Source organism: Fukomys damarensis, unplaced genomic scaffold (assembly GCF_012274545.1).
Source record: "Fukomys damarensis isolate Sample0158 unplaced genomic scaffold, DMR_v1.0_HiC HiC_scaffold_23, whole genome shotgun sequence".
Classification (NCBI taxonomy): Eukaryota; Metazoa; Chordata; class Mammalia; order Rodentia; family Bathyergidae; genus Fukomys; species Fukomys damarensis.
The window spans coordinates 63853712-63865418 of NW_022900935.1; the positions used below are offsets into that span (position 1 = coordinate 63853712).

Here is an 11707-nt window from a genome sequence, read left to right on the forward strand (position 1 = left end):
GGCGCCTCCTTCCCTCCGGGGAAGGGCTCCCGGAGCTCCCGGGTGGGGCTCTCCTGCAGGGGTCAGAGCACACCTGGCTCGACCACCCACTACCGCCCCTCCACACCCGCACTCCGTGTACGCACGCACGCACCACGCACGTACTCACGCGCACGCGCGCGCGCACCCCAAGCCCAAACCAGCGGGAGCGGCCCGCCCACCTGGTCGAAGAGGTAGACGGTGACGTCATCGAAGAAGGATACAGCCTTCTTCTTCCGGTCCAGCTCCTCGCAGAAAGCCTCAGACAGCAGACTGGGCATCTTGAGCAGGCTGCGTAGGTTGCGCGCGCTTTGGCTCTCGGCCACCACCACAGGCACCGCGGGCGACTCCTCCTCGCTGTCCTCACTGGGTTCCTGGATGCTGTAGCAGCGGAGTTCCTCATCCGACTCGTCACTGTCCTCACTGTCCTCCTCTTCCTCCTCTGGCCGGCCCTCCAAGGGCCCAGGATGTCCAGGCAGAGCCAGGCAGAGTGGGGCTCTGGGGGTGCCTGGGCTCCCTGTCCGCCCCAACAGCAGTCCTGAGGGCCCCTGGAGCTCCGTGCCATCACCTCCCGGGCTCCGCGGGACAGGGGTCAGCAGGAAGAACTTGGAGGAACCCAAGCTGGACTCAGGCTGGCCCTCAGCTGGGTCTAGGGATGCAAGAGGCTCTGGCCGGGGGCTGGGGTTACAGGCGCTCGGCTCTGGGAGAGGCTCCTGGGGCCCTAGCAGTGGCGGTAGCACCTCCCTGTGACCAGCGCTGGGTACCTCCCCCAGCACCCCGAGCATAGGTGAGGTCTGCACCGGCTGCAGCCCAGGGCTCTGCCCGGAGACTTGGACCGGACTGCTCTTCTCAGGGCCTAGGGCGGACTCGGACTCGGCGTCCAGGTCTGAGAAGTAGGCGGAGTCCCTATAGGGGTTCTTCTCATTGAGGCCCCCCAGGGAGGTTGAGAGCTGGGTCTCCAGCCCTGGGCTATCCTCCTCTGATGCCAGTTCCCTGGGCTCACTGGCCTCGTGGGCCTCCTTGAGCACAAACTCAGGGGACTCATTGTTCTCTGTGTCATAGCCACTGTCCAGTGCACGGGGCTGCCCACCAAGGGGACCAGCAGTGGAGGGGCTGGAGACTTCACAGCCGCCATCACTGGCTGAGGATGGGATGTCCAAGGAGTCCAGGGAGTCAGGCGTCCCCACCTGCTTTTGCAGAGAGCGTAAGGCTGGCACTACATCTGGTTTCTCTGCCTGAGGGCAGTCGCTGGACATGTCAGTGAAGATGCCCGAAGTGGCCTCCGTTATGTCCTCATCCTCACTGCTGGGTTCCTCCACCTCAGGGGGGCTGATGCTGCTGCAGAGGGTCGACACCAGCTCTGGGACTGTCTCCTGGCTGCCAGCAGCGGGTGTGGGAGAGGCTGGAAGGGTGTCAGGGGCGCCGGCCTCCTCCGAGGGAAAAGGAGCGCCCTCGTGGGATGGGGAAGGGACAGAAGGGAGGGAGAGGTGGGGTCCAACAGAGTCCTCAGCTTCCTGGGCAAGGTTGGGTTCTGCTTGGGGGTTGTCACCCCCACTTACGGCTTCCCTCGTCCAGGGGGACACTGCCTGGCAGGGAGCAGGTGCCAGGCCCTGGGAAGAGCCCACATGGGGAAGGTTGAGGCAGTGGCCTGGTTCCAGGCCAAGACAGACTGACTGTGGCCCAAGCAGAGGCTCTTTGGAGCCCTCCTGGGCCAGGGGGTGGCCCAAGTCCGGGGAGACCCGTGGGGCCTGCAGTGGGCTGGGGCAGTCATCCATGTAGCTGTCTGTGTAGCTGCCCACGTAACCAAGGTCCCAGGACTCGGGGTCACGGCTGGCACTGTTGTTGTTGGCTGACATGTTGGAGCTCCAGTGGGCACGCTGGGCACCCTTTTGTGCCTCCCCCAGCTCCTCCTCCGCGAGCAGAGCCCCTGAGCAGGAAGAAGGAGACACGCCCAGTGGGTCCTCAAAAAAGGGTGGGCAGAAGGCGGCCTCTCCCCAGTCTGTGTCCCCGGTGCCGGGCGAGGGTGAGCGGGAAGGACAAGGCGAGTCCTGGGCGCGACTCCTGTGCAGATGGTGGTCACGACAGCCCCAGGGACCTTCAGCGGGTACCGCGTGGCCCAACAGCGGCTCCATGGCCAGCGAGGCAGAGGCACTGCCATCCGAGTCGTCATCCTCGTCGTCGTCGTCGTCTTGGTCGGCGGGAGCATGGGGACTGGGGGTGCAGTCGGCGCAGTCGGGGTCGTGGCCCGTGGCCGGCGCAGCTTCTTCCAGGCGGATGAAATATTCGCTGCCGAGTGAGGGGCTGTGCGCGCTGAGCACCTGCACCACGCCCAGCGGCGCAACGTCACCGTCTGGGGCGCACAGCTCCTGCAGGCGCACACTGCCGGGGCTGGGGGGGAAGGCTTCCGCGCCGCGTCCCGCCTCCCACTTGTACTCGAAGTTGAGGCCTTGGCTTGTCTCCGTCACTGTGAGCACGTCGTCCCCGTCGCTGTGGAAGCCGTCGCCCGTGAACTGCTCCAGCAGTGGAAAGGAGGAGGCAGCAGCCAAGTCAGCTGCAGCGCTGGCAGTCGGACCCACTGCACCCTGTCCAGACCCCAGGCCGCCCCTGCCTGGCCGCAGCGAGCGCCAGCGTCGCTCGAACTCCTCTTCCACCTCGGTGGCGCCCTTGGCACACAGGTAGGACAGCAGCAGGTGCACCTCTTCAGCTGTGGGCCGCTGCTCCGGCTGCAGCCAGCAGAACTGCATCACTTCGTACCTGCCAGGAGGTCCCCATGGGTGGCCCCAACCCATCCAGAGGCAGGCTGGCCTTGAACCCCAGGAGCGTGGGACACCGACCTCTACGCGGGAGCTGGCTCCCCTTAACCCCAAATGCCCCCAGGGCTGCTGGGGAAATCTCCTTCCTCAACACCTTCATCCTGAGACCCCAGGAGTCTGGGTGCAGGGGTGAGGGAAGGGGACACTGCCTGGGATCCCCTTCCCTGATTATGGTGGTCAGGAGGGACAGGACAGCTGCAGTCCAGGTGATCACCTTAAGCTACCTGTCCCTGCAGACTTGGAGCACCCTCACTCTCTCAGTTTTCCTGTGCCCAAATGGTGGGATCCTTACCAGCGATCAGACAAGCTCAGCTGTAGCTGGGGCTTGGGCAGCTTGAGCTGCTGCTCCCGGACAGCGTACGCCAGCACCTGTCGGTCTGAGTGTTGAGGGTAGGGCTGTGCACCCAGCTCGAAGAGCTCCCAGATGGTCACGCCCAGGGACCTGCAGGGGTGACTGCTATGAGACAGGGCTGGCTGGACCACACAGGACACCCCTGGGCCAGCCACTCTGAGCCTAGAGCTCAGTACACACCAGCTCCCCTCCCCAAGGACAGACCTTCCACCCCAGCCAGGCCCGAGCCCAACACTCGGGTGCCTGGCAAGTCAAAGGCAGTCTGGCCTTGCACAAAGTCACATCCGTGGTACTGTCCACTCACTCATTCACTGGTCACACTGCAGACACTATGCCAGGTGAAAGGAAGCCTGGAACCAGGCAAGGCCTAGTCCAAGAGCCTCAAGGAGGAGCAAGCCTGGAACCCCAGGCAGTGAGAAGGGCTGAAAGAAAGCAGCTGGAGGTCCCTTCCAGCGAGTGGTGGCTTCCCCTGGCTCCTATGGCCCTGGGAGGTAGGACAGAGCCGGACAGAGTCCTGGGATGGGGCCCCAGCCAGGTTCTGAGGGTGGGTGTACCAAGAAGGGGCTCAGTGGGGGTCACAAGCAGGTGGTGGAGTGTCAGTGACAGGGCATGGTTAAAGGCCCCACCCCCACCCCATGGTCAGGAGGGCTGTCCTATGTGTACAGGCTGATGCTCACAGGAATGGGATGGAGCAGGGGAAGGCAGAGATTGCCTAGGAACAGGCACCCCATGGCAGGAGACACCCCAACACCTGTGAGAGCCCCCAAGGCAGCTCAGCCCCATCCCTCTGAAGACTGCAGAGCCAGATCAGAAAGAACAGCTGCTCTGTGCCCAGCTTGGTGCTGGGGTCAGGATGGAGGCCTTCAGGCTAAAGTTCTGGGAGATCCCAGCACTTCCTCCCTGTTTGTTCCTCCCTCCCCTGAGTTCCCCAGACTCTCCACAGGCACAGATGCCAGTCAAGGCCCCACATCTTATAAGGGCGTACAACCCCCTGCTGCCTCTCACGGCTTTGGAACCTCAACGTGTGCTTCAGCCCTGACACCACTGGGTGTCGGCCCAGTAGGTCCTGGGAGACACAGCATTCTGACCATCCAGGCGTCCCTCCACCAGCTCAGGGTCCCCAGCTGCTGTGGGATGCACCAGTAGCCCACAACCTCATGAGGCCAAAGTGCTGCAGACATGAGCACATTAGGCACACTTGGCCTTTCCTGATGGGATGGGCGGGGCAGCAGCCTGGTGACCCTGAGCCTGCAAGCTAGAGGCTCACGTGCCCACTACACGGTTGCTCACCACACATTGCTGCTCTTGGTCTGGTCCACCACCAGCAGGTTCCCATGTACCTCGTCTACCAGCTCAGGTGCAATCCAGCGCAGGGGCACCCACAGCTGGTCAGCAGTCACGAAGTAGTCTTCCTGCAGGCCCACAGGGTAGGGTTGGACCCCGTGTGTAGCAGCCCCACTCCACAGGCCCAAACCCCCTACTTACCCGATATTTGCAGTGGGACAGGCCATAGTCACCAATCTTCACTGTCAGGTCTGCTGTCAGCAGGCAGTTCCGCAGGGCCAGGTCGCTGCAGGGTGGAAGGCAGGGTTAGCTGGGGCTTTGGCCCACAACAGAATGGCTCCTCCCCCAGAGGGATCCTGGGCTTTTCACAGCAGGCAGACAGGAAGCGGTGTCTGAGTGGCTGCCCTACCCTGGGCACTTTGGAAGGCCCATGTGGACAGGGCCTCAAACGTGACAATGCAATGGCCCAAAGAGGTCCACACCCATGGGCCCCCTGAAGATACTGCCCAGCTCCCACCCTCCTGGGACACCGGTCTGCTGACCTACCCAGGGGGCTCTCACACCACTCCCTGTGTGTCTGCAGTCTTCAAGGCCATCTCCCCTCCTCCCAGGACCCTGAGGCAGCAATCAATGGAGACACTGAGGCCTGGGAGTGTACCAGGGGTTCCCATCCATGGCTAGAGCCCATAGTCCAAGACCTGGCCCTGCCCTGCCAGGCAGAGGTGGAGCTGAGGCCCCGGAGCAGGGTGAGCGTGGAGCATCCCCAGGCAGGGCATGCAGGTTGCCCCAGGACTACTTCCAACTGGCAGCCAGCCCTGGTGCTGGCTCTAACCCTTCCACCTGGCCGGCGGCCACGTGGTTGTTGGGGGCACAGGGCACTATAGTGTGTGCCACACCTGCCATATTGCTGTTGCAGAGGACTCAGGTTGGGGACAGAGTACCCAGCCCATCTCTACTCCCCAAGGCCTATGTGTGCATCCCAGGGGACAGCTGTGGGCAAGTGTCCCAGGCCACAGACGTGTGCCTGAGCCTGTGGCAACTGGGGCAGGGGTGCGGGAGGCAGGTCAGGAGGCTGGCAGCTGCCCTCTTCAACAAAATCACTGATGCTGGAGTTGCCTGTGTCACCACTCAGCACCAGGATATTGTTGGGGAGGACGGCCCGTGCGGCATCCGGGGCTGGCGGGGCCACTCGTCCATCACTATTTCTTCCAGCACGTCCCCCAGGCTTCCCAGGGCTGGGCGTCCTGGCCCATCTGTCCCTCCCCTGCAGGGCCAGCTGACCTTCCCTCTGCGTCCTGAGAGAGACCAGAGGGGCTGCTGTGGGGCTGCCAAGTGCCTTCACTAGTGAGACTCCTTGTAGCACGGCTGCCCATGCCGTGTAGATAACCTGGTTCGCCCTCACCAGGCCCCACGGACTGGCACCACCACCCACCACAGGTCGCAGAGAGGACCTGCCCAGGGGGCCCAGCCTGCCCCTCACCTGTGCACGTAGTTGTTTCGGTGCAGGTGGAGGACACCGCAGGCCACCTCGCAGGCCATTCGCTGTAAGGTCAGGGGGTCAGGCGCCATGGACTCTGTCACCCGGCAGCTCCGCAAGTAACCTTTGAGGTCCCCCTGCAGAGGGAGCGAATGTTACCTCCCAGTTGGGGAGCGCCCACTGTCTGCTGCCCTGCCCTAGGGGCCTCCACCGTGCCTTGTCTTGTGCCCTACCCGTGCTGGGGCTGAGTGGGAATGTGACTGGCTAATGACCTGTGGGCAGCAGCTACCTGCAGAGCTGGGGAGGGGCCGTGTGACCCACAGGCAGGGCCCTTCCCAGACGCCTTCGCTAATGGACCTGCCGGCCAGCCGTTTGGGGTCTGTAGCACCATGTCCCCTTGAACACACAAGAACACAAGTCCACGTGGACCTGCTTGCTGCCACGTGATCCAGAAAGGAAGCCAGAGGAGGGGCTGGCAGCTGCAGCTGCTGACAACCCAGCCCGGAGTCCAGACCTTATACTGGGAGCCTGTGTCCTGCAGGGCGGCCTCAGTCCGAGCCAGTGCTGGAGCTGTGTGTGTGCACAGCGAGTCTGGGCAGCAGGCTGCAGGCACAGGGTTCCAAGTCTGCCTTGGGGAAGTGGCCGGGCCCTAGCCATGATTAAAACTGAGGCTGTGGTGCTGCCTGGGATGCCCTGGGCTAAACCACCATCCAGTCTGCTGGGGAGCCAGGCAGTGAGACACCCCTGGGGGTCACAGGGTTGTCCCAGCACCAGGCTCATGCTGCCCGAGCCCTCAGAGCCATCGCTGGTGTTGCTGGGTCCCCCTTCTGCACAGGCCTCCTCTGGAAGGCACAGGGCAGGGTTCCTGAGACTTCACCTTAGGGGAGATGTGAGGTACCGGGATGGTACTGCCTACAGGCGAGGCATGGAGGACCCCAACTCAGCAGAGGCCCTCACCAGCCCATCTGGGCGGCAGCTCAGAAAGGGCCTGGAGCGGGAGGGGCAGCCCTTTCTCCCCAACAGCTACTCACCAGCGGGCAGAACTCCATCACCAGCAGATAGGGCGTCACCTCGGCACACTGCGCCAGGCACTGGAGCAGACTGCTGTGCTGCAGGGCCCTGCAAGAGTCACGGATTGTCCTGACTTGCAAGGTGGTACAGGCGGCACAGAGCCTGCCTTTGTCTCAGGGGTCCTGACCCATTGATCCCTGCCCCTCCAGCTGCCTGTCCCCAGGTGCCACCCACCTGTAGGGCTGTGCCTCCTCCAAGAACTGCATCTGCTCTTGCACACTGGCGCTCACCTTCAGTTCCTTCACCACCACCTGGGTGCTGCTGACACCCGAGTGCACCTCTCCCAGGAACACCTGCAGGGACAGGTGTCACCCAGGCCACCCTCCGGCCTCATTCCTTTTCCCCACCCCCAGGATAAGCTACTTCCTTCCTGTGTCGGTTCACCACTTGCAGAATGGGTTCTAGATCCTTCTGGCTGGAATACCGTGAGCATGCGTCTACCCCTAGGCTCTCCTGGCTCTCTCTGCATGTCCACAGGGAGGAAGAGGGGTCCAGAGGGAGCCAGGAGCAGTGTGCTGCTCCCCCCACCACACACAAGGCTGCTGCCCACTCCTGCCACCAGGCAGCACACTCACCTTCCCGAACCAGCCGTGCCCGATCTCCTTCAGGTACAGCAGGCTGTGCCGGCCCAGGTCTGTGGACTTGAGGAGCTGCACTGTAACAGGGCAGGGGGCTCAGGACCCATCAGCCCCTCCCGCTCTCCAGCCTTCTCCCTGGCTCAACTGTCCTGAGGAGCTCCCAAGTCCCCCGCTCCAGCCAGGGAGGGCAAGCCAGCCCCCCAAAGCGGAGTCACACTTGGGGGCCACCATCAGGAGCTGGGCTGTCTCGGGAGCAGGGATGGCCAATGCCCAAGAGAGCCATGGATCTGCAAGTTGCACCCAGGCATCTCTCTGGTTGGCCTGGGGAAGAAGGTGCTGGAGCCACGGGGCCAAGCCAGGCTAGAGATAGCAGGGCTTGGAGCTGGACCTGCCACACGGGCAGCACCAGCCAGGCAGTGTGGCTGGGGTAGGAGGCCTGGGACGGCCCCGGAGCAGCCCGCCCCCACCCTTCAAGGGCTGGCATCCCAGCACCAGGCACACCAAAGGCTCCTTTGTTGTGGGCTGCTTGGCACAGCCCCGTACGGGATACACTGGGTCCATTCTCCCTGTGGGCCAGGCTGGGTGAGGTCAGCAGGCAGGAAGGGTCAATGTAGGCTCAGGAGGAAGGGGCCGCGGCTGACTGCACCCACTCATGCCCCAGTGGATTCCCCAGATTCTGTTCCCACACCAACTGCTCAGAGGGCAGAGGAGGCTGGGATTGAGCCTGGCTGCCAGGAGGGTGAGGGGGCTGTGTTGGCTTGATGCAGAATTTAGGGGGAGTCCCATTGGGCCTGTGTCCTGGGGCTGCTCCTCAGTCTATCTTGGCGCCCTGTTTCCCAGAGACCCCAGGACCTCACCTGTCCCCCAGCAGGCTCAGGTTCTGTGCCAGCAGACCTCAGGAGAGCCATGGAGGCAGGAATGTGTTGTAGCACTGTAAGGCGAGGGGCAGGGCATCTGTGTGCCTGGAGAGCCCTGGGCTGGTGGAGCTGTCCTCCTCTGCCATCTTGAGTTGGGTGAACCCTACTGCCCCCGCTTCTAATCCTGGACCTCTAGGCTCACCCTACATTTCTCCCCTCCCTAGAAGCAGGGTGCTCCCTAAAAAACAGACCAAAGCTGTAACAATGGAGAAAATAGACCTGTCCCGCTTGTCACCAGGGAGAGCCCTCCAGTGGCTGGGACCAGCTGGCTCTCAAGGATCGTGGGGTCCCAGGCACACACTTGCTCCTGACAGACAGGCCCAGGCTCAGCTCAGTGCCCCCATGGTGGTCTGTGGCTCCCATCTGCTCCCAGCAGTGTCCACACAGGGCTCAGAGCCCCCACAGCATCCAGGAAGGTGGATCCTATTCAGCTGAGGATGCCTGCCCTTTCAGGAGGTGCTGGGGCAGCTGCAAGCCTTCGGGCCAGTGGAAAATGTGCTCCCAGCCTGGAGTCCCAGGCCCAGCCTCCTGCCTGGCCAGTGACCTCTCCTCCAGATTTCAGGCTGGAGGGACATGCACGGAGCTTGGGCCTGCTGGTGGCTGGAGGTCATCTAGTTCTGCTCTGCAAAACCAGACTAGTCCCTTGAGGTGGGAAGCACAGTGGTCAGGGCCCAGCAGGCTAGGCCAAGCAGTCTGCTTGTCACTACGGTAACAGGCCCTAATGCCAACAAAGGTCCCACTGGGTCACCAGGGCTCTCTGGCCTGACATGCCCTTCCTCAATGTCCTTGGCAGAGCCAGGCTGGGCAGTAAAGGGGGTAGGCTGTGGCTAGAACTTCCAGGCAGGGGGAACCTGAGGCCTGGGACCCCACCCCATCTGGGACAGAACTGGGGTTCCAGAGTCTTGGGCCTGAACCATTATCTCTGGTTCCCCGTGGCGGCTGGCATCATGGGAGGGACCCCTGGAGGAGAACAAAAGGAGGACATATATAGGACAGGCCTGAGCCAAGGGAGCCCCAGGAAGAGGCCCGCCTGTGCCTGTATCTGCACCTACTGAGTGGGTCCCCCAGCCCAATTTCTGGCTCCACTCACAGAGGAGCCCCAAAAGGTCCCCTCAGTGAGTAGGCAGGCACAGTGGAGCCCATGTTGCTGCAGAGTTGGGGCACGCAGGAATCTGGGGACAGCACAGAAAGGTGGCCAATCTTAGGTCTGCGGAGCCTGGCCACCGACCCAGTCTGCATCTGCTGCAGTGGAGCCTCTCAGTGGGGAGGTAGCAGGTGGAAGGTCCCCAACCCTGTTGACAGCTGGCCCGCAGATCTAGAGGAGCGTGTGCACCCTCAGACACGGCCCAGCCTGGGGTGCATCCATCGGACCCTGGGCCAGCACCCTGCAAGTAGCCACGTGTCCCCAGCCTCTACTGTCCCCACCTCCAGAGCTGGGTTCCTGGGCTTCCCCAGGGCCAGGCCTGCTGACCCTCAGGATATGAGGGAGGGGCCCACTCACCTGAGCGGCCCGGCTGCTTGGCCATGGGCAGGGAGACCTCAGTGAGTGGCAGGACATACACGTCGGGCCCGTTCTGTGCCACTGCTGCCGGGGAATCCTGCGTGGAGCACTCAGCCGCATACTCATCACCCTCTGCGTTCTCAAACTCCTGCCGGAGGGGGCAGCATGAGCCCAGCACCGCGGAGGTGGGCACAACTCGGGTCCAGTGAGGCGCCCCTTCCCGGGGTGGTCTGGGCAGGTGGAAGGCACCCACCCCATGAAATTGCCCTCCCCACACCCTCTGCAGAGCCCTGCTCCCAGCCACTCCATCCCCAGGGACTCAGCTGCCCCAGAGGGGCCAAGGCCAGAGCTAAGCCTGGATGCTCACCTTAGCGCCCAGGGAATACCGTGAGCTCTAGGCTGCCAGCCTCAGACTCAGGGACCGCTGGGAAGAGCCCCACGCTGGGGAGGGGCTGCAGCCAGCTGACCCTGCCTATCCGGAATCAGACCCCAAACACCTCTCAGCCACCCCAACCCCCAGGAGCCCCTCACCTCTGGCTCTGTCTGTAGTCCCATCCTGTTTGGGGACAATCTCAGGGACAGGAGCCGCCATCCCACCCAGTCCCTAGAGTCTTCCGGGAGAAGCAACTAGGTGACCCCACTCCCTAGTCAGAGGACAGGCAGCAAGCCCATGGCCATCTGCACCTCCAGGCAGGGTCCCACCACCTTCCCCGCTGTTTCAGCCCTGGACTTCCACCTCACACCTCCCCCTGGAGCCCGGGTTCCTTGACAGCTGGTGCTGGGCACCCCGGGCAGCTTCTCCTGGCCAGGCTGCTGACTTGCAATGGGGCTGCCACGCCTGACTGGAGGAGACCTCCACATCAGGTCCAGGGCAGGGTACATTCCAAAGTCCCGGAACAAGTCCCAGGCCTGATCTAAGACAAGTGCGCACAAGCATGCACACACACACACACACACACACACACACCTAGTAACAACCTCTCCTGGCCACATGCTGTACTACCCACAAGCCCCACTGTCCAGTGGGGAAACTGAGGCTCTGCAGGGTCAGGGGGCCCCCAGAGGAGCTGGAATCTGGCCGCCCACTCCAAGGCCCGTGCTCCTGTGTACAAGCACTGGACTGGGAGGGAGGAGGCCTGAGATCCCTGCCACCTCAGGGGCTCTCCTTTTTCTGGGTATCAATTTTCTTGCTGTGAAGAGAGAGTTGCAGGCTTCCTGCTGGTTTTCCTGTGGGCCGATCAGGGTCTGCACCCAGAGGAGGGGCCAGTGGGATAGAAGCGAGAGAATAGGGCTCGTTCCCATGTCAACTCCCTTTTCTGGGGCCGAGACCCTGCTAATCCCAGTTGCAGCCCAGAACCCACCCAGCTGGCTCTGCAGATGCCCCCTCCCGATGCAGGGTCAGCCCTGGATCTAGCCCATTACCTGCCCATTAGGCCTGGGTGCCCACCAGGTGCTGCCGGCACAGCGGGTGATCAGGTAGCACAGTGTTAGCATCAGGCCTGCCCGACCCCTTCCCGGCGCAGCTCCGGGGAAGCCTGAGAGGGAGCCTCCCACCAAGGTCTGCTGGCACTGGAATGTTCTGGGCACCATGCTCCCAGGGGGCGAGGAGGGCACAGGCAGGGGTACTGCCTGCATGTGGGGCCGTGTTCTCTCAGCCCCAAGGAGGGGCTGCTGCACAATGGCTGGACTCCCACCC

At 63.2% G+C, this 11707-nt stretch overlaps 1 protein-coding gene across 1 annotated transcript in view; it reads right to left on the reverse strand.

The window, feature by feature from the left end:
• Aatk (apoptosis associated tyrosine kinase) overlaps nt 1–11707 on the reverse strand; it is a 15909-nt gene that overhangs the window by 2805 nt on the left and 1397 nt on the right. The window contains exons 2-11 of the mRNA XM_010618741.3: nt 10012–10159; nt 7591–7670; nt 7190–7308; nt 6976–7063; nt 5948–6081; nt 4669–4753; nt 4474–4595; nt 3124–3273; nt 201–2772; nt 2–53 (exon numbers count right to left, since the gene is read on the reverse strand). Of these exons, the coding sequence (XP_010617043.1) occupies nt 2–53; nt 201–2772; nt 3124–3273; nt 4474–4595; nt 4669–4753; nt 5948–6081; nt 6976–7063; nt 7190–7308; nt 7591–7670; nt 10012–10159 (3550 nt within the window). The remainder of the gene's footprint in view (nt 1; nt 54–200; nt 2773–3123; nt 3274–4473; nt 4596–4668; nt 4754–5947; nt 6082–6975; nt 7064–7189; nt 7309–7590; nt 7671–10011; nt 10160–11707) is intronic.